The sequence below is a fragment of the Entelurus aequoreus genome, linkage group LG06 (assembly GCF_033978785.1).
Source record: "Entelurus aequoreus isolate RoL-2023_Sb linkage group LG06, RoL_Eaeq_v1.1, whole genome shotgun sequence".
NCBI lineage: Eukaryota > Metazoa > Chordata > Actinopteri > Syngnathiformes > Syngnathidae > Entelurus > Entelurus aequoreus.
In genome coordinates this window covers 84,297,748-84,319,803 of record NC_084736.1, presented here as the reverse complement: position 1 = coordinate 84,319,803, position 22,056 = coordinate 84,297,748, and the positions used below count along the sequence as shown (strand labels likewise).

Below are 22,056 nucleotides of genomic sequence, written 5' to 3'. Positions count from 1 at the left end.
TCACACTGGGTGTCTCTTTGTGGAGCGGGAGGCTTCTTTTTTGTTGTTGTTGTTGTTATTTACAACAAAATTAACCAAAACATCTTTTAGTCGTCGGTGGCAACGACGGACGGCAAACACGGACGGCGTGTCTCAAGTCTTTGGTAGGATTTGTTTATTTTGTTAAGAATACGAGTGGTGTTCCCTTTCCGGTTTGCTTTCCTTTGTGTTGGGCAGAAATGTCTTTTAATCTTAAACTAGCTTAAATATCCGCCTACTTTGTGCATTGCAGTAGCGGGAGGGGGAGGGGGGGACACACCTGTGCGACTCATGTTGAGCAGGTATGCGTGCTCGATTCTACGTACTAAACAACCACGATTTAAACAATCAATAACGTCCAGAAAAGGTGTGTGTCAGCATTGTTGTTGCGCGGTGATGATGGTGCTGGTCAACGTGCAGATTGGTGATGGTGCTGGTCAACGTGCAGATTGGTGATGGTGCTGGTCAACCCTCAGATTGGTGATGGTGCTGGTCAACGTGCAGATTGGTGATGGTGCTGGTCAACCCTCAGATTGGTGATGGTGCTGGTCAACGTGCAGATTGGTGATGGTGCTGGTCAACCCTCAGATTGGTGATGGTGCTGGTCAACCCTCAGATTGTTGATGGTGCTGGTCAACCCTCAGATTGGTGATGGTGCTGGTCAACCCTCAGATTGTTGATGGTGCTGGTCAACGTGCAGATTGGTGATGGAGTCTTCCCCCACACGCAGTGGGTGTGCGTGGGGGCGTCTCGATGCTGTCAGACAGGATAGAGGATTTATCCCAGGAGGATTACTCCACCATTTTTGGTGAGGTATCTCGATGGTGACGCAATGCACTCTTAAGGTATTTTTTATGACTGGTATATTAGCATTATGTCATCACTATCCTGTTTGCTAATGCATCTTCTTATGCCGCCCCGACTCAATTCCAACAATAACTGTGTGTGGGCATCTACACTGCTTATATAAGGTGTGTGTGTGTGTGTGTGTGTGTGTGTGTGTGTGTGTGTGTGTGTGTGTGTGTGTGTGTGTGTGTGTGTGTGTGTGTGTGTGTGTGTGTGTGTGTGTGTGTGTGTGTGGGCTCTCACATTATTAACTGTATCCACTCAGCATCCATTGCACCGGTCACCCGTGGGGGGTTCCCCAAATCTGCGGTCCCTTCCAAGGTTTCTCGTTGTTCCCATTGGGTTGAGTTGTTGAGTGTTGGATCTTAGCTGAGCATGTCGTTGTGGCTTGTGCAGCCCTTTGAGACATTTGTCATTAAGGGCTATAGAAGTCAACTTTGATTGATTGAAATGTATATATAAAGTTAAAGTAGCAATGATTGTCACACAATTGATTGAAACACAATGATTGAAATGTATATATAAAGTTAAAGTAGCAATGATTGTCACACACGCTAGGTGTGGCCATATTATTCTCTGCATTTGACCCATCACCCTTGTTCACCCCCTGGGAGGTGAGGGGAGCAGTGAGCAGCAGCGGTGGCTGCACCCGGGAGTCATTTTTGGTGATTTAACCCCCAAGTCCAAGCCTTGATGCTGAGTGCCAAGCAGGGAGGTAATGGCTCCCGTTGTTATAGTCTTTGGTATGACTTGGCCAAAAGTTGTCTTGAGTTTCCAATCATTTCTACAACTCTTATTTGTTTGTGATGTAGTGATTGGAGCACATACTTGTTGCTCACAAAAAACATTCATGAAGTTTGCTTCTTTTATGAATTAATTATGGGTCTACTGAAAATGTGAGCAACCACACTGATTTAAATGCAGCCCAGAAGATGTTGATAACAATATAAACTTCCGAGAAAAAAGTTCTTCATAAATATAATTCACTTCACTTGCTGTCTTGCTCCTCCCACAACAACCGCTTTGTTTGCCCTGTCTCTAAAACAGGGGTCACCAACGCGGTGCCCGCGGGCACCAGGTAGCCCGTAAGGACCAGATGAGTAGCCCGCTGGCCTGTTCTAAAAATAGCTCTAACAGCAGCACTTACCAGTGAGCTGCCTCTATTTTTTAAATTGTATTTATTTACTAGCAAGCTGGTCTCGCTTTGCCCGACATTTTTAATTCTGAGAGACAAAACTCAAATAGAATTTGAAAATCCAAGAAAATATTTGAAAGACTTGGTCTTCACTTGTTTAAATAAATTCCTTAATTTTTTTTACTTTGCTTCTTATAACTTTCAGTAAGACAATTTTAGAGAAAAAATACAACCTTAAAAATGATTTTAGGATTTTTAAACACATATACCTTTTTACCTTTTAAATTCCTTCCTCTTCTTTCCTGACAATTTAAATCAATGTTCAAGTAAATGTATTGTTTTTATTGTAAAGAATAATAAATACATTTTAATTGAATTCTTCATTTTAGCTTCTGTTTTTTTGACAAAGAATATTTGTGAAATATTTCTTCAAACTTATTATGATTAAAATTCAAAAAATTTATTCTGGCAAATCTAGAAAATCTGTAGAATCAAATTTAAATCTTATTTCAAGGTCTTTTGAATTAAAAAAAAAAAATTTTGTTCTGGAAGAAATAATAATTTGTCTTTGTTAGAAATATAGCTTGGTCCAATTTGTTATATATTCTAACAAAGTGCAGATTGGATTTTAACCTATTCAAAACATGTCATCAAAATTCTAAAATTAATCTTAATCAGGAAAAATTACTAATGATGTTCCATAAATTCTTTTTTTAATTTTTTAAAAAAGATTCGAATTAGCTAGTTTTTCTCTTCTTTTTTTCGGTTGAATTTTGAATTTTAAAGAGTCGAAATTGAAGATAAACTATGTTTCAAAATTTGATTGTCATTTTTTTTCGTGTTTTCTCCTCTTTTAAACCGTTCAATTAAGTGTAAATATCATTAATTATTAATAATAACATAGAGTTAAAGGTAAATTGAGCAAATTGGCTATTTCTGGCAATTTATTTAAGTGTGTATCAAACTGGTAGCCCTTCGCATTAATCACTACCCAAGAAGTAGCTCTTGGTTCCAAAAAGGTTGGTGACCCCTGCTCTAAAAGGTTACCGCTGTGGGTCATGGTGGTATCCACTGAGCCCAAGGTTGGTCTCAGACGTCCTCGTAACATAAGTGAGTGACGCAAACGTGGTGGCTGTTAAACACTCTGACAGAATTGTGTTGGATCTGCATTCTTGGAACTATGGTGGCCCTTAAGGTTGCACAAAAAGTGTCTCAATGCTTGGAGAAGCTGAGACATGGGTCCCCTGTGAGATTCTGACAGTATGCTAACCTTAAGCAAAAAATATCTCGGTTTCCGTAACTACCATTGAGGCCACCAAGCTCGTGTCCTCGCTATTTTTTTAAGTGACGAAAAGAAAATGATATGACTAAATTTATGTGCGGTAGATCATCCTCTCTCAATATATGATCTTTGTATGATACCGTTGTCAGGTTCTGTTCACAGAGATCAAACCCACCCCGCCCTAAACAGATGACACGCTGTGCGTAGGGCTTCGCGATTTGTAGGGGGGCCCGTTTTGAGTGAAGAAGCCCATGTGAAATGTCAATTATTGAATGACAAGGTGCTTCATAGAAAATGTTATCCCAAACGTATTCCTGGCCTCGTCATGCTCTGTCACTGATGAGGACCCATTCCCCCTTAGACATGCGGTGTGTTTCGTGGCGTGCGCTATTAGTACATGTTTTTGCAAAGCAGATTGTGTTGGGTTCAAATCCCTGTCCGCACGGACCTGGAGGGGGTGTGCCTTAAGTCCGGCTGGAAATCGGGAGAAATTCGGGAGAATGGTGGTCCCAGGAGATTTTCGGGAGAGGCACTGAAATTCGGGAGTCTCCCGGAAAATTCGGGAGTGTTGGCAAGTATGCCCAACCCTAGTATAATGTATAAGATTGCTCTAAAGAGGTTGGGAAACACAGCTGGTTTGAATCCAGAATAAAGTCTTTTGATGGATAGATGATTAGACAAAGAGAAAATAGGAATGTCATTTGAGTGACAGGAAATGACACACATAAGAAAATAAATCAGTATGATTGAATCGCTGCAGCCCTGTGATGTCACTCGCAGCCTCCTCTTCCTCCCTCTTCACCGCTCCTCTCTTTCTGTCCTTGTTTTTCAGAGAGCGAATAACCCCGAGGCGCGGCGTCTGTCTTGATTTGTGCGAGAGAAGGAGCAGCGCAATCATCGCACTGGCAGAGATCATGCACGGAGAGGCCGGCCCTCTTTGCCAGGCGCTGAAATGTTTGGACTTGAGACGGCAGGATTGAATCAGCAGGCTGTTTACATTGGAGGGAGGGCAGTAAGAGCCGCTTGACACGAGAGCCTGTGTGTGCTTTCATGCTGCCTCCTAAACATTTTCACCAGCGCCCCCTTTCTGTTAGCTTCCGCCTTAGGCAGCGAGGTTGAGATGGAGTGGTCACTGGAGAGCGTGAGGGAGATGGTGGCTGGAGGGATGCAGTCTGTGAGAGAGTGTGAGGTCTGTGCTTTTGCCACAGTGGCCTGTGTGCTGCTGCTGTTTCTCTGGTACTGCTACAGGGTGGGCCGGGAGCACAGCTCTAGCCCCCTGCGAGGAAGGTACCTGACTGGACCCGGCAGGATCGGAGGAGTGGTCGGGGGCTTCATTGGCTCGGACTGTCGCAACAGGAAAGGGAAGCCGGGTTCAATGTTAGAGGAGCAGAATGGTTTCGCTTTCTGCCAGTCGTCCGAGTGTTTCCGTTGCGCCAGTGCAGGGGAAAGTCTGAACCAGAGGCTCTATCACAGCCTGCAGGAGTACGCCAAACGCTACACCTGGTCGGGCATGGGCAGGGTGCACAAAGGAGTACGCGATCAAGGCCGATACCTTAACAGCCGACCGACCATCCAGCGGCCGGAGGTCTTTTTCCTCCCCGACTTACCGTCGGCCCCTTTCTTCTCCAGGGAAGTGCAGAGACATGATGTTGAGCTCCTGGAGCAAAGCTTCCCTGCCCTTCTGGCCGAGTTTGAAAGCATCTACAACCAACCTCCGGCCCGCAGTGGCTCCTCCTTGCCGCCGGGTTGGAAAGTCAACAGCACGCCTCGTGGCCAGTGGTGGACCTACTATCTGGTCAACCAAGGCACCCCTCTGGTTCTGAATGTCAGGAGGTGTCCGCGGGCCTGGAGGGTACTGGGCCAGCTGCGCACTTTCATTACAAACAACGTGTTTGGAAACGCCTGTTTCTCCGTGCTGTCGCCAGGAGCGCTCATCACCGAACATTACGGTCCGACAAACGTGCGGCTTCGCTGCCACCTGGGTAAGCAATTGAATAAAGTGAGCAGATTCATGTGTAAGAGAATAACCGCCAACTCCTACCATTTCTAAAACCAATGACAAATGCTTTAACAACAAATTGGACAAGTTTGTGAATAAAAGTGGATCCCTTGCTAATAAGGATACAGAGCTAACATCAATAACAGAGAAAAGAACCAACGCAATAGATAATAAACAATGTGCAGCTGTAGTGTTTATGGACTTTGTTAGTTAGTTTATTATTTCTTCGGTCAGTGGTCAACAAAATAAACAAACAGTTGTACATTCATGAATTGAAAATGTTGCAGACCGAAAGGGTTGAGGCTGAAGTTGAAAACTTATTGCGCCTAACCATATAAACAATGTCAAATAATAGATGAGCTTCCTAAAACTATGAAATTTCCTTTGCACACCATATTATAAATACACCTTGTACACAACATAAACACTGTTCAATGATATACACAGTAAAGACATGTGAAATATCCTTGTACACGTGTTAGTTAAACCTTTGTACCAATTATATACTATATACAAACTTAACAAAAGCATTTGACAAAATTAACCATAATATCTTAATTAACAAATTAGAACAGAATGGCATCAGAGGGTCTTGAACTAGGTAAGAAGCTACAGGTGGCAATACGTCAAGCCAGGCGAACACACGTCTACAGTTCTAAATATAATGTGGCGTATCCCAGGGGTCAACACTGGGACCAACGTCGTTCAATCTCTGTATAAACGACATTTGTCAAGTTACAAAAGTCTTAAAGTTAGTACTATTTGCAGACAGTACGACCGCATTTTGTTCAGGAGAGAACACAGAAGAAATTAATAAATTACACAGATGGTTTGACAAAAATTGAATATCTTTGAATCTCAGTAAAAAAAAAAATGATGGTATTTGGTAACAGTATCAGAGAAAAGTCAACCTTAAATGCAAATAGACAGAGTAGACATTAACATGGTAAAACAAATTAAATGTTAAGGTGTAATATTAGATGATAAAATGAACAGAACATTTCATGTAAAAAAATATGCAACATAAGGCGGCAATAATGAATAAAGTTTAAGATTATCTGGACTAAAAATAACTCCTTTTTGTATTTTTTTTCTATTGCTGGCTAGTGTTACCATATCTGAGTTATTGAGTAGAAATATGGGGAGAAACCTACTAAAGTACGCTTCATTCAATAACCGGGTTGCTAAAGAGGTCAGTTGACATAAAGAACATTCAAAACCTTTATTTATTGAATTAAAAATATACAAATTCAATGACTTGGTGCATTTGCAAACAGTTCAAGTTATGCACAAAGCAAACTATGACCTGCTACCTAAGAATGTACAACAATTCTTCTCAACAAAAGAAGAGAAATGTAACCTTTGAGAACATTTACATTTAAAACATTTGTATGCACGTACAATATTTAAAACCTTGAGTATATATCAGCGTGTGGAATGGATTAAGCAAATAAGTACTAATATGATCTAGTTTAAGAAACTGTTCACACTCCAAATGTTTACAAAGTACAAGGAAGAAGAATCCTCATAAACATATTGAACTTTATTCAAAAATGAGATCTTATTCATCTCATTATGTGATCCACAAAGTACTCAAGTATTTATTCATGAGAACATTTACATTTTTGTGCTAAAATTTGAGCACAAGAACTGAACAAACGAACGTGTTAGGAATTGCTTTAAAATGGAAAAAGGGTAGGATTAAATGCGATTTGCTTCTTCCTACTTCTTTTCAGACATGTTGTAATGGGAAACAGGAAATATGTCATGTACTACATTGTAACTATTCAACAGATTAGTCCAAAAAAACATGTTACAATGAGTCAGGGCTCCGTATGAAATATAAATCATATTTTGCAGTAAAGTGTTATCTGCTCGGAACACTGATTGCCCCACTTCACCTAATTCAGAGTCGCCACAGCAGTTAACAAGAGGAAGGAGTAAAGTAAAATTATTAGGGATTTGCCAATTTATCAACCACCGATCAGTATCGGACGATTTTGTTGTAAAAGTCATGATCGCCACTAATGGTCACTAATGTCCTTCAGTGCCGATCACAAATACAGATCCCCTCTGGCTAACATTGTAACATATTTAACATTATTAAGTATTGGGACGAGGCTAAACATGTTACACATCAAGAGTAAGCATGTTAAAAGCTAAGCTAGCTAGAAACAACAGAAGAAATACTGTAAGTGCTTAGTAAACTTTAAGACATGTAGATGGAACCATTAGTGGTATCAGTATTTCATTGATACTAGAGTCTTTTAGATGGATATTTTTATGGTCTCACATTTTTTTGTTTTTGTTAACGTTTACAAACTCAGGGGAAAAGTCCCTGCATGGACACAGGAGAAATTTGACGGCAAAAATTATTCAAAGCAGTAATACATTTTTTATTATGTTTAGTTATTGTGTACCATTGACTTTGTTTTGTAATATGTAATAAAAGAGTATACAGCAGTTAAAGTATTGCACTGATATTGTTAAACTGTAGGGGTGTAACGGTACACAACAATTTCGGTTCGGTACATACCTTGGTTTAGAGGTCACGGTTCGGTTCATTTTCGGTACAGTAAGAAAACAACAAAATATAAATTTTTTGGTTATTTATTTACCAAATTTGTAAAGAATGGCATAACATACATATACACACAGGGTCCATTGCCAGGGTTAATATGGTCAACATATATCAAATAAAAACTAAATAAGATAAGGCTCAGAATGGTTTCTTAACAAAACCTTTCTACATATAAAGTGCTTTTTTTGATTGATTGATTGATTGAGACTTTTATTAGTAGATTGCACAGTACAGTACATATTCCCTACAATTGACCACTAAATGGTAACACGTTAATCAACATTAAAGGCCTACTGAAATGAGATTTTCTTATTCAAACGGGGATAGCAGATCCATTCTATGTGTCATACTTGATCATTTCGCGATATTGCCATATTTTTGCTGAAAGGATTTAGTAGAGAACATCGACGATAAAGTTCGCAACTTTTGCTCGCTGATAAAAAAGCCTTGCCTGTAGCGGAAGTAGCGTGACGTCACAGGTTGTGGAGCGCCTCACATCTGCACATTGTTTACAATCATGGCCACCAGCAGCGAGAGCGATTCGGACCGAGAAAGCGACAATTACCCCATTAATTTGAGCGAGGATGAAAGATTCGTGGATGAGGAAAGTAAGGGTGAAGGATTAGAGGGCAGTGGAAGCGATTCAGATAGGGAAGATGCTGTGAGAGGCGGGTGGGACCTGATATTCAGCTGGGAATGACTAAAACAGTAAATAAACACAAGACATATATATACTCTATTAGCCACAACACAACCAGGCTTATATTTAATATGCCACAAATTAACCCCGCATAACAAACTCCTCCCCCCTCCCGTCCATATAACCCACCAATACAAATCAAACACCCGCACAACACACTCAATCCCACAGCCCAAAGTACCGTTCACCTCCGTAAAGTTCATACAGCACATATATTCCCCCAAAGTTACGTACGTGCATGCACAAAGCGGCACGCACGTACGGGCAAGCGATCAAATGTTTGGAAGCCGCAGCTGTGTACTCACGGTACTACGTATCCAACTCAAAGTCCTCCTGGTAAGATTCTCTGTTGTCCCAGTTCTCCACAGGCCAATGGTAAAGCTTGACTGTCATATTTCGGAAATGTAAACAATGAAACACCGGCTACGTGTTTGTGTTGCTGCAGCCGGCCGAAATACACCGCTTCCCACCTACAGCTTTCTTCTTTGCATTCTTACATTGTTCATTAAACAAATTGCAAAAGATTCACCAACACAGATGTCCAGAATACTGTGGAATTTTGAGATGAAAACGACTTAATAGCTGGCCACAATGCTGTCCCAAAATGTCCGCTACAATCCGTGACGTCACGCGCAAACGTCATCAAACCGAGACGTTTTCAGCAGGATATTTCATGGGAAATTTAAAATTGCACTTTACGAATCTAACCCAGCCGTATTGGCATGTGTTGCAATGTTAAGATTTCATCATTGATGTATAAACTATCAGACTGCGTGGTCGCTAGTAGTGGCTTTCAGTAGGCCTTTAAACTGCCTCAAGTTGTTGCTCAGATTAAATAAAATGACAAAACTTTTCTTCTACATATAAAAAGTGCAACATTAAACAGTTTCAAGTCAACTCAGCCTCAGATTAACTTTTATTCCCCCCCAGCCTGGCTAGCTTGGCAGTAAGAGGATATATGGGCTCATTGTTCTTCCACCTTAGAAGTGGCTCAAAATGTAGTTTGTAATGCAATATGGACTTAAATCTGCTGCTATAAAAACATTTGTTATTGTTTTAGCCCTGCCTGACTCGCCGAGGAGAGGCTGCTTGAATGCGGTGGTGACGCTTCAAATGGGTTAGCATGTTTGACGTGTTGTCAGCAGCAGCTGCTGAACAATGTCGGCAAACCTCCGTCCTCCGTTGTTGTATCGCGCAGCCAAAGTGTTCCCAAACGGGAGATCTTAACGAGGCAGGAGGGTCTTCCAGCTCTGACTTTTACATGTTGTCCTAGCTTGGTTGCTGCTAGCATGCCGTGTGTTGTGCCTCAATGTGCATTGTTTACACAACGTACTTAATATGTCCGTGTGGAAACTCGTTCGGTACACCTCCGAACTGAACCGAAACCCCCGTACCGAAACGGTTCAATACAAATACACGTACCGTTACACCCCTATTAAACTGTCATTAGCATTCACTATAAATATATTGAAAACATTCCAGTTAATACATGTTATCAGTATTGGTATAAGCCAAAGTCATTCACGGATGATCGATGTCGGCATAAATCCCCACAAACTATCTGTTTGGTTGAGAGTCTTCTTAGGTCGTGATTCTATGGATGACTCAAAAGAGAAGTACTCTTGTTCTAATTTTAAGGATTTGTGCAGACATAAAAAATATTCAAATGTGCTTGCTATATTAAAAATGTACTCATTAAAAGCGTTGAACTTGACAGTGTCTATTTCTATTGGCAGGTCTCAGAGTTCCCCCCTCCTGTGAGCTTGTGGTCGGTGGAGAACCTCAGTGCTGGTCCGAGGGCAGCTGTCTGCTTTTTGACGACTCTTTCCTCCACAGGGCCTTCCACGAGGGTAGGACAATCTTTTGTGTCTTTAAGAAGGCCGGAGTAAAACTTTTGAATAGAGACATAAAGGTCTTCTCTGTGTTGTAGGGGTCACAGAGGACGGACTCAGGGTGGTCTTCATGGTGGACCTCTGGCACCCCAATGTGGCCGCCGCTGAGAGACAAGCCTTAGACTACATTTTCACCCCAGGCCGGTTAGAGGAGAAGGAAGGGAAATAGGAGCACGCATGTGAGGAATCATTGGGGTTAGACAGCCAACTCTCACATTCACTGTGTGCTTTATTTGTGTTATCGCTCAGAACATGACAGAAACATTGTTTGTCAGCCATAGCAACAGCACACTTTCATATTGGTCATGTGGCAAAATGCTAATTGTTACACATTGGCTTTCTCAGTCGGAACCCAATCATTCAATTTGGCAAAGGCTATATGTTGAGGTACCGAGTGCACAATGGGGACAACATTAGGGCCATTCCACCTGACCGCTGCCATTTAAAATAAACTTAAATGTATGTCCTCTTTTCACCTCAAAATCCAATACACATATTGACCTGCTTAAAAGACATATTGGCCAAACATCTTTCTATTAACAATATTTGTAAAGATGACATATTCGAGTAACAGGACTGAAAATAACAGGAGTGAGTTTTTAGCAATTCAATTGATTTATTTCGAACACAACAAACCATCTAAGATTGAAAATAAAAATGAATTACCGTATTTTCTGGACCATAGGGCGCACCGCCGATGAATAGTCTATTTTTATATTAGGCGCACCGGATTATAAGGCGCATTAAAGGAGTCATATTATTATTATTATTTTCTAAATGTAAAAGACTTCCTTGTTGTCTACATAACATGTAATGCTGGTTCTTTGCTCAAAATGTTGCATAGATGATGTTTTACACATCATCTTCAACACACTTTCTGACAGTCTCTTCAGGATGCACCGTTTTGTGGGCGGTCTTATTTACGTGGCTCACCTTCGACAGCGTCATCTTTGTTGTAGCGTGCAAGGACGGGAGTGGAAGAAGTGTCAAAAGATGGCGCTAACTGTTTTAATGACATTCCAGTGTTTCCCATAAACTGCCAAGATACCTGTGGCGGTGGGGGCGTGGCTATGGGCGTGGTCACCCTGACATCATCGGGTAATTTGCATAATTTACTACAATGATATGATTTTCTCTAAAAAGGCTCAAAAAATGTATACTTACTAATTAATAATAACAGTTTTGTTTTAAACGTCCATCCATCCATCCATCCATTTTACAATATAATTACAACACTTTATGTACATATTTATATACAGATTTGAACAATAAGTTATTCACTGAAATATATTTATTAATTGTGGTTCTTACAAAAAATATATCTTATAAAATATAAAAGCTAAAATGTCTCTTAAAGCTCTGCCCCTTTAATTAGTGCATACTAAATAATTTAACTTTAGCCTACTACTACAAGCATATTATTTACCAGCAACATAAAGTGAAACAGAGGCAGAGGTGTCCTGCCACAGTCAGTAACAAATAAACAGAAAACAGTAGTGGTCAAATACAAATAAGGCAACAAGAGAAGTATCCTACACTTCTCTTTTGTAAAGTAAATCTGAACAGCCTATATGGGCATCTACATCAACTACATGATTTGCCTGAGAAGCTGGACAGGACAAAAATAAAAAAAAATAAAAAAATAGTTTTATTTGTGGCGGACGTAATTCTTTCGTGGCGGGCCGCCACAAATAAATGAATGTGTGAGAAACACTGCATTCCCACTTTACTTCAATCAATAACGGAGCAGCATCTCCTCATCCGGAAACAACAACACAGGAAATGTGTCCCGTGAAAAACCGTCCGACCGTAACTCTCTAATAACTAAAGTTCCTTGGGTGAATAATGTCAACTCACTACACCGGTATGTTTTAGTGCTTTCATGGCGAGTTCACTGACAGATATAAGTAAGAACTTTAGGTAACACTTAAGTATGGGGAACATATTCACCATTAATTAGTTGCTTATTAAAGTAACAAAGACTTAATTTAGAGTTATTGGGACACTAGGGGGACATATAAGGGTTAGGGTTAGATAGATAGATAGATAGTACTTTATTGATTCCTTCATGAGAGTTCCTTCAGGAAAATTAAAAAGGGTTACTATTAAGCGATAATTCTAAGGTTATTGAGGGAAGACTCTTAGTTAATGGCTTACTGGTTGTATAATAAGGCCATGCAGAATAAGGCATTAATAAGTACTTAATAATGATTAATTCAGAGCCAATATGTTACTAATTTGCATGTTAATAAGCAACTAATTAATGGTGAATATGTTCACCATACTAAAGTGTTACTGAACTTTACACTACTTTGTATTAGAAATGGCAACAGTGGAGAATGAACGTATTTTGTTGTTTTCTTACTGTACCGAACCGTGACCTCTAAACCGAGGTACGTACCGAACCGAAATTTTTGTTTACCGTTACACCCCTAATATATATATAATATTTGTTACATCACTGAATATTATTAAAGTTTAAAAGGTAAGCAATTGCATGCAGTACATGGTTTTTCTTTTCTGTCAAACGGGAAAGAATAAATACCGTATTTCCTTGAATTGCCGCCGGGAATATGGTATTCGCCTGCCTAGAATTACAGCCGGGTCAAACTCGTTTCGCAAAATAATTAGCGCATGCTTGGCACTTCCGCCGGGTCAAATATGAGTCATTAAATGACTCCCGCCTCCTGGTGGTAGAGGGCGCTAGTGATCCTTCTTGCGACTACCAGTACTGCAGAAGACCGGTGCTGCAGAAGAAGACAAGCAGCAAGCGTGAGCAGCGATCGTTTGCTTGCACTTTTACCATGGAGGATTACATATCTAAAATAAAACAGTTTTCTAAACTGGACTTTCAATCGAAGCAGGAAGTAATAATTAAAGGAATATCTCCATAGACTTTTAAAACTGAAGAAAGATAAGGAAGACTGCCTTTGATCAGAAGCAGCTGCACAGGGACATCATTTATAAGTAAAGGTAAGACCCTAATAACGCTTTTTTTTTAATTAAATGTGCTTTTCATGATAAGGTAAGCGCCGGAGTGAGAAGAGGTTTTAAAATAATTAGCGCATGCTTGCCCATCCCGCATGCTTTTGGTAAGCGCAGGAGTGAGAAGAGATTTTAAATTAATTAGCGCCCCGGCGGCTATTCAAGGAAATACGGTACATTGAGTAAAAACACCTGTGTGTTAGGGTAACATGACTGACTGAAAACCCAGTGACACCACTTAAGTGTGAATTGAGTTGTTTTTGTTTTTTAAAGAAAATAAACTTAAAATCTGGTTGGGATGAGAAGTAAAAACATTTATTATATTGAAGTTGTATTTATTAAATATCCAATCCACTTTGCTCATTTAAAAAATGTATTTTTGTTGTGCATTTTTACATTTGACATACATAAGGCGAATGGCAGCGATTCAGTGGAATGGCCCTTTATATTAGAGCGATGTTATTGCTGTTCCATATGATAAGAGTGTCAGTCCTGACATGAATGTTTACAGAGCTGATGACTCCTGCTCGTGCGCTGGCTTCATGCTGCTCAGCTCCTGGTTGAAGAAGCACATTTACTGTATGCTTGCATCTTATAAGTTGCCCTGTGGAGAAACAACCTTTGTGTTCAATTTGCTGAACTCTTGTAATTTGTTAGTATTTGATATTACCTTTCTATTCCTGTAAATATGTGGGGGTTGAGGTTAAACTATTAAGTGCTGCTGTGTTTTGAAGGATTCTGATAACTATGGTGTTGTCTTGAGTTGCAGTGCTCTTCATTTGTTGATCCAAAATTTGAAGATTTTTGCAAAATACTGAAGTACGGTGGTACCTGAGTTTTCGTACGCCACTTGTTTCGTATGATTTGCCAAAATACTGCCCAGTTTTTGGAGCCCGTCTCGGTCAAGGTGTGGCCGGACGTTGCGCCGACTAAACTTGTCCGTTTTCTTTCCAATCCTTGCAAGAAATCAAGTGCCCAGACAAATAATGCCACATGTTGTAGGCGTCACAGTCTTTGTGCTTTTCTTATTGAGTATGACTGCAAAATAAGCCACCGTCGGGCCAAAAAAAGTTGCAAGTGTCAGCACTAGGGATTTCACATCACTGTTTTTTTTACTAAATTAAATGAAATAAATAGACACATATACTTTATTGGCAGAAGAAACATTAAATATTTTTCTGGCTTCTTCAGAGCCGTATTAATATTATTGTTTTTGTGTATATATATACGTAAATATATATATATATATATATATATATATATATATATATATATATATATATATATATATATATATATATATATATATATATATATATATATATATATATATATATATATATATATATATATATATATATATATATATATATACATGTATGTATGTATGTATGTATGTATGTATGTATATGTATGTATGTGTGGGAAAAAATCACAAGACTATTTCATGAAATAGTCTTGTGATTTTTTTCCACACATACATATTACGCTCTACCACGGTATCGAGCACTATTTTTTTTGGATAATCTAATTAAGACATATATATATATATACTGTATATAAATCAAGTATAGTTGAGGTTACTGTGGTTTATCTGTTATACAGTACTCAAGAGTGGAATATACGTTAGGGCAGGAAAAAACACGGAGGCTATTTCATCCCTACAAGCCTGTTTTGCAGGTTTCCCTGCTCTTCAGGGGAGTTATAAGAGCAGGGAAACCTTGTAGGGATGAAATAGCCTCCGTGTTTTTTCCTGACCTAACGTATGTGTATATATATATATATATATATATACATATACATATATATATATATATATATATATATATATATATATATATATATATATATATATATATATATATATATATATATATATATATATATATATATATATGTGTATATATATATATATATATGTGTATATATATATATATATATATATATATATATATATATATATATATATATATATATATATATATATATATATATATTCTTCCGTTTTAATTTGTCAAGGTTTGAGAGTTAATTAAGGTTAATGTCTCCTGTATTTCTGTTAGCATTTAAGCTAGCTAGCCAGCCATTAGTTGTGCTAGCTAGCTTCTCCAGCAGAAATGGTCCCAGAGTTTATCAAGGTTTGTTCATCAATCACGGTGATTTCAACTTAAAACTGCAGTTTATTATTAATACCATTAATCGTTCAATCCCTAGTCAGCACTTTGATGAAGAAGGTGAGAAACTGTATCAATTTTTTGCATCATTTACATGTATTTGGCATTGTTTTCTGCATGTAAAAGTATATTATTTCTGTTTCCATACAGTTCGGTCGTCATCAGACCTTTTGGAACTATTTGCTAACGAAAACCGAGGTACCACTTTGCATTCTTGTTCTGTAATTATTGAGTTTTTACGGTATGCATGGCCTCAAAACAGCCATTTGAACTATAATCCATATTGCATTGATGTACATGTGTGGCAGCAGTTATCTGGAGCAGCTTCATGTTTTCCATTGCAATCAACTTGGATGTTTACACAATCTAAGCACCTTGCCTTGTGTGCATTTCAATTTGGATTTATGACTGCGGATAGAGAATAACATCAAGAAGTTTGTTCTCTACACTTGATGATGGGACGTTTTGTTTACATTTGGAGATTCGCCTTTAATGGCAAACACAAAGAAACCCCGCTTGTGCAAAGGCAAGAGCGCCCTCTGTTGTCTGAGTTGGTGATTACAGTACATTGGTGCCTGGTGTAAGTGGTAGTAGGGAGAAACTATTTGACTGTCAAAGGTGAAGTTTTGGTCTTAGATGTTTGACAGCTGTCACCACGCTGTAGTGATAGTTTCCTGCTTGGTCCTGTGGTGTCTGAATGCATAAACACACAAGTGACAGTGACAGTGCCTTCAAAAGTCTTTACGAGCAACTTTTGAATATAAACTTATGTCTTATGATGTGTCATTGTTTTCCACAATAAACGTTTGGTGCACAGAGTGGGGAAATAAACCATGCATCAACTTTGTTCTCTTCATTGAAATACTTATATTTTTGTGTGAATGCGTGTAAATGGGGGAGGGAGGTTTTTTGGGTTGGTGCACTAATTGTAAGTGTATCTTGTGTTTTTTATGTTGATTTAATAAAAATAAAAAAATATTTCTTGTGCGGCCCAGTACCAATCGATCCACGGCCCGGTGGTTGGGGACCACTGCGATAGAACACCTTTGGGGATGAATTAGAACGGAGACTGAGAGCCAGGCCTTCTCCACCAACATCAGTGTGTGACCTCACCAATGCGCTTTTGGAAGAATGGTGGAAACATTTTATAAACACACTCCACAACCTTGTGGACAGCCTTCCCAGAAGAGTTGAAGCTGTAATAGCTGCAGAAGGTCATATTGAACCCTATGGGTTAGGAATGGGATGGCACTTCAAGTTCTGTCTTGCCTCTGGTGAGGGCGGTGACATCTTTCTCCGCTCCCTCCTTTCCCAGCTTGCTCTCTTCGTTTTGTCTTGTCTGAACTTTTTTGAAGCCTCTTTCTTTGCGCTGTCCTCAAATGTAAACATCAGACTTGGATATGATCAGCTGGACTCTCGTCGCAATTGACGAAATCTTTTGGACGAGGAAAAGAGGTTCTGGGGAGCCTGGCTGCCCTGGTGGAAGCATTGCTGCGGGGTACGTGAGAGATTCCTGGGATAAATGGAGAATCATGTGCCTCTCAGTCCTTTCCATCGAGGACGTGGAAGACATCTACCTATTTGGAACCGTGATCGCGGAGCACCCGCTGATTGGGCTGGGCATTGCTCTGGTGTATCTTTAAATTGGTAAGACGATGGCAGCCACTCAAGGAGCCCAAAGGCTGTTCGTCGCAATGGAAGGTTTGGGCAGGGCTAATCGCAAGATGGATCACATCATGGAGAAGTTTGCTGAAAAGGAAAATTTAATTGAATTTGAGAAAAGCCAGCATGGACGAATAGAACAGACAAGTCATTGTTTTGTTTTTTTGCCTGCTCGCGGAAAACAAACATCCTAATCTACGATTTGACTCCCTCGAATGGCCTTGACGCTGTGTTATCAGGACCAGGCTGTTCTGAAAAACACCCCCGAGGACACCTCAATGATGGACCCTTTTGACCTCCCTCCCTCCTCAACGACACCTGGAGTCGAACTCTTGCAGATCGGCCTCAGTCTACAAAAACATTACATCATCACACCCAAGACAATTGGGCACACCCTCCCCCACCCCACGCATTCACCACCTCTTGTTTGCTCCAACTCCCCCTCCCTCTGTTGCGAGTTTGTCGTGATTATATGTATCATGTTTATGTGTGCAATTGCAAATTCGTTTTTTTCCCTTGGACTCTCGGGGGTCCAGAGTTTGACTGATATTGTTTTTACTCTTCCCCCCTTTCCCAATATCACCTTTTTCCCACCTATTTTTAAGGAGCGCCGTAAAAATGGCTGATCCGTTGGCGGTCCCGTCTTGTCTCCCTGTAATGTATGTCTGCTCTTAGTGCAGACCTGGGCAAATTACGGCCCGGGGGCCACATGCGGCCCATTGAGCTTTTCAATGTGGCCCGCCGGACATTCCCAAATAATTTTTTTAGATCTTTAAGATGGAAAGTGTAGCTGCCATTATGATGTGCACTCATGTTTTCAAATGACCGTAAGTCTTCAACTATACAAAGTATTTCAATGGTTGGAATCTGCGCTTATGGATGATTTACCAGTTACTATGGTCATCTAATTAGTTACTATGGTCAATGAATTAGTTACCATGGTAATCTACGTCACAGCAGGTCAGACGAGGCACCAAGCAGTGTGGGCGGGAAGCATTTCCACAGACGCGGAAGGAGATTTTCACAACAAAGCTCTAAAGCTTAGTGATATATAGAATAGAATAGAATAGAAAGTACTTTATTGACCCCTGGGGGAAATTCAGCAAATATCAAATATATCAGATTGTAGGTGGGTTTATTCTGTTCATATTTCACTGTTTTGTTGCATTTCACTTGATTGTAAAATATGTCGATCGAAGGGGGGTGTGACGTTCATATTTTGTCAATATTCAGTGTTTTATCGTTCATAGCAAAATGTAGAATTGCATTACGTTTTTTAAGGCGGTCTGTCATAACATTTTTAGCATTCAATCAAGACATTATTGTGAGGTTTTGTATTAGTGTTCCTAAAAATAGATATACCGGCCCCCAGACACATTTTTTTCTCTAAATGTGGCCCCCGAGTCAAAATAATTGCCCAGGCCTGTCTTAGTGGGACTGTGCCCAAAATGACATTTCAGTTTTTATGTGTCTTGTACATGTTAAAGAATTGACAATAAATCATCTTGAATATGCGAGTCAAGGCGGGTGGGCAAATACTTTGGGCAATATAGTGTATGTTGGCAGGGCCGGCCCGTGGCATAGGCCGTATAGGCAAATGCTAAGGGCGCCGTCCATCAGGGGGCGCCACGCCAGTGCCACAAACAAAAACAAAAAAAGTTGGTACTATTATTTCTAAATACAAAAAATAATCCCACGTTAATTAAAATGCAAAGTAAAGCCTATTTAATAGAAATATTATTTGTTACAACATTATGCCCCCCCACCCCATCCCCCCGCACGGTGCACCCCCTCCCTTCCCGTATCATGACTCTTACCACATCAAAAAATCAACACAAGATGTCAAAACGGCCAAAACTGTCAGGTGCCCAGGGAAGAAAAAAGAGAAAAGAAGAGGAGAAACGGGAAAAAGACAGAGGTAGCAGGTAGGTAACGTTAGCCTACATGAAATGATTTGTCTGTTACAGAATGTGCTAGTAACCTGGCTTTTTAGCATTAAGCTAATGTTACATGATTCGGCAATTGCTAATCAATAAATAGCTAGTTCTGTTTTAACGTCGGGTTAATATTGTGGAGGGGGCTAAATTGTTATGGAAAATAATAATGTAACGTTAGGTAATTACAGTACTCCCACCTTACATTCCTCAGGGACATTTGTATTAGATCTTTTAAACAGGTGTTTTTTGTTGACATTGTTATTGCCTTCTGGTTAGCTAATGTTTGCCCCGCAGGTAATAGTCACTTTTCCACCCCTTTATATATTAGGTATAGTTGTAAGCCTAGTTGTTAAAGTGCACATCATTAATGTTAATTAAGCAATATCACATGAGAGGGAATGCTGTTTTTTTTTATTTGAGCACTGCTGTGATTCAGTTAAAGATAATCATAACATAACATTCTCATATAATATGTTCATTTGCTTTCTTTAAGTAAAAAAAAAGGTCAAAGACAAAGCTATTCGGTTTCTTGTGAGTATATACACTTCACTGCCGATGTGGGGGGGCGCCACCTAAAATCTTGCCTAGGGCACCAGATTGGTTAGGGCCAGGCCTGTATGTTGGTTCAATTCCGAGCAACTGTGGGGCTGATGATCGCGGTGACCTTGTATTGACCTTAAGAATAATCTTCAATCCCCTTAAAAATCTCAAATAGCACAAACGAGCATTTTGACGGCACAAACACAACAGTAGTCATTGAGACTATTTTACAGGATGTTTTTGAAGATGTAGCCTATTGTGATTTCTACAATAATACACAGACGGGGAAAACAACACTCGAGTATTGTTGTGATTTTAGTACACACTTGTATGTCATATCAATAATATATTATTATGTCTATTTCATATTGGCAGCTTGTCCTCTGCTGACATTTGCTTGCAGTGCACGTCAAGTACACACACACACACACAAACACACACACTCACTCACACACACAAACACACACACCCACGCACACACACACTCACTCACACGCACACACAAACACTCACACACACACAAACACACACACTCACTCACACAAACACACACGCTCACTCACTCACACACACTCACACACAAACACTCACACACACACAAACACACACACTCACTCACACAAACACACATGCTCACTCACACACACACACTCACACACACGCACACACAAACACTCACACACACACAAACACACACACTCACTCACACAAACACACACACTCACACACACACACGCTCACTCACACACACACTCACACAAACACACACACGCTCACTCACACACACTCACTCACACAAACACACACACACTCACACACACAAACACACACACACTCACACACACTCTCACTCACACACACTCACACAAACACACACACAAACACACACACACTCACTCACACACACAAACACACACTCACACACACACACACTCACACACACAAACATGCACTCTCTCTCACACACACACACTCACACAAACACACACTCACTCACACACACACACACACTCACACAAACATACACTCTCTCACACACACTCACACACACACACTCTCACACACACTCTCACACTCACACAAACACACACACACACACTCACACAAACATACACTCTCTCACACACACACTCACAGAGCAGGTGTAATTTATCGCGAGCGGGAGAAAAGGTGTGGACAATGGCGGGAAAGGACGCGTGACGTGACGACCATGCACGCGCCTCCATGACGCAACACAAACACGGCAGACCTTCAGTCATGACTTCCTCCTTCCCACAATCTGAGTCCACGACCTCGCTGCTCAAATCGTCCTCCAGAAGACCCACGCACGTCCAGGAGCGTCCGCGAAGTCACCCCCCGGCCCCGCACCGTCACCACCGCGCCGCCGTCCACAGCAGCGCCGCCGCCGAGGAGGCTAATTGTTTGCCCGCGGAGAGCGAGGTGAGTGCCCGCAGACCTCTATGCCGCCCCTCGCTCATGACGGACGGAGGTGAGTCCACGCGGGTCAAGTGTCGCTCCCACGCACCTGCTCGCCAGGACCCGGCGGACACTCCCGGTGAGGCCGTCCGCGGCGCACACCGACATCACCACCGCAGGAAGCACCACCGCGAGGAGCGACCACCGGCGGCCGGACCACCGGAAGCCGAACCTCCGCGACGTTGCCGGGCTCGCCCGCCCCCCAGAGCGCCGTGTTTGTCGGACAGCCACGACGACAGGACTCCGCTCTGTGAACCGCGGGAGCAGAGGAGAGGCGGTGCGGGGGAAGGAGGCTGTCAGGCCGGCACTTCTTCCCCGTCTGTGTGCTCGCCTGTGCCGCCGTCCAGCGCCTCCTCCCGGCGCTCGCGGAGGTCCAGCGCCGCTTCTTCAGCGTCGGACGTCAATTTACGGACTGTCCTTAATTCACTCTTTGGTCAGGTAAGACTTCTAATATTGTCCTTAAAGGCCTACTGAAATGAATTTTTCTTATTTAACCGGGAATAGCAGATCCATTCTATGTGTCATACTTGATCATTTCGCGATATTGCCATATTTTTGCTGAAAGGATTTAGTAGAGAACATCGACGATAAAGTTCGCAACTTTTGGTCGCTGATAAAAAAAAAAGCCTTGCCTGTACCGGAAGTAGCGTGACGTCACAGGTTGAAAGGCTCCTCACATTTCCCCATTGTTTACACCAGCAGCGAGAGCGATTCGGACCGAGAAAGCGACGATTTCCACATTAATTTGAGCCAGGATGAAAGATTCGTGGATGAGGAACGTTACAGTGAAGGACTTGAGAGGCAGTGATGGACGTATCTTTTTTCGCTC

At 40.9% G+C, this 22,056-nt stretch overlaps 2 protein-coding genes across 6 annotated transcripts in view; both read left to right on the top strand.

The window, feature by feature from the left end:
- asphd2 (aspartate beta-hydroxylase domain containing 2) lies at positions 1 to 18,572 on the top strand. Of its 4 annotated transcripts, none has more exons than XM_062051695.1 (5): positions 1 to 143; positions 4,114 to 5,263; positions 10,298 to 10,411; positions 10,492 to 10,632; positions 15,763 to 18,572. In XM_062051695.1, exons 2-4 carry the CDS (start codon positions 4,402 to 4,404, stop codon positions 10,620 to 10,622), a joined length of 1,107 nt encoding a protein of 368 aa, XP_061907679.1. In that variant the 5' UTR covers positions 1 to 143; positions 4,114 to 4,401; the 3' UTR covers positions 10,623 to 10,632; positions 15,763 to 18,572. The 4 variants fall into 4 exon arrangements, with proteins under 4 accessions (XP_061907679.1, XP_061907680.1, XP_061907677.1 ...); XM_062051696.1 differs by lacking the exon at positions 15,763 to 18,572 and adding an exon at positions 13,950 to 14,663; XM_062051693.1 differs by lacking the exon at positions 15,763 to 18,572 and having other exon boundaries at positions 10,492 to 14,663.
- A 2,286-nt stretch (positions 18,573 to 20,858) lies between these two features.
- cabp1a (calcium binding protein 1a) overlaps positions 20,859 to 22,056 on the top strand; it is a 39,947-nt gene continuing 38,749 nt past the window's right edge. Inside the window, exon 1 of one of the 2 annotated variants that reach the window (XM_062051691.1) lies at positions 20,859 to 21,665. In XM_062051691.1, the coding sequence (XP_061907675.1) occupies positions 20,976 to 21,665 (690 nt within the window). In that variant the 5' untranslated portion in view covers positions 20,859 to 20,975. The remainder of the gene's footprint in view (positions 21,666 to 22,056) is intronic. The other variant, XM_062051690.1, reaches the window with a different exon arrangement.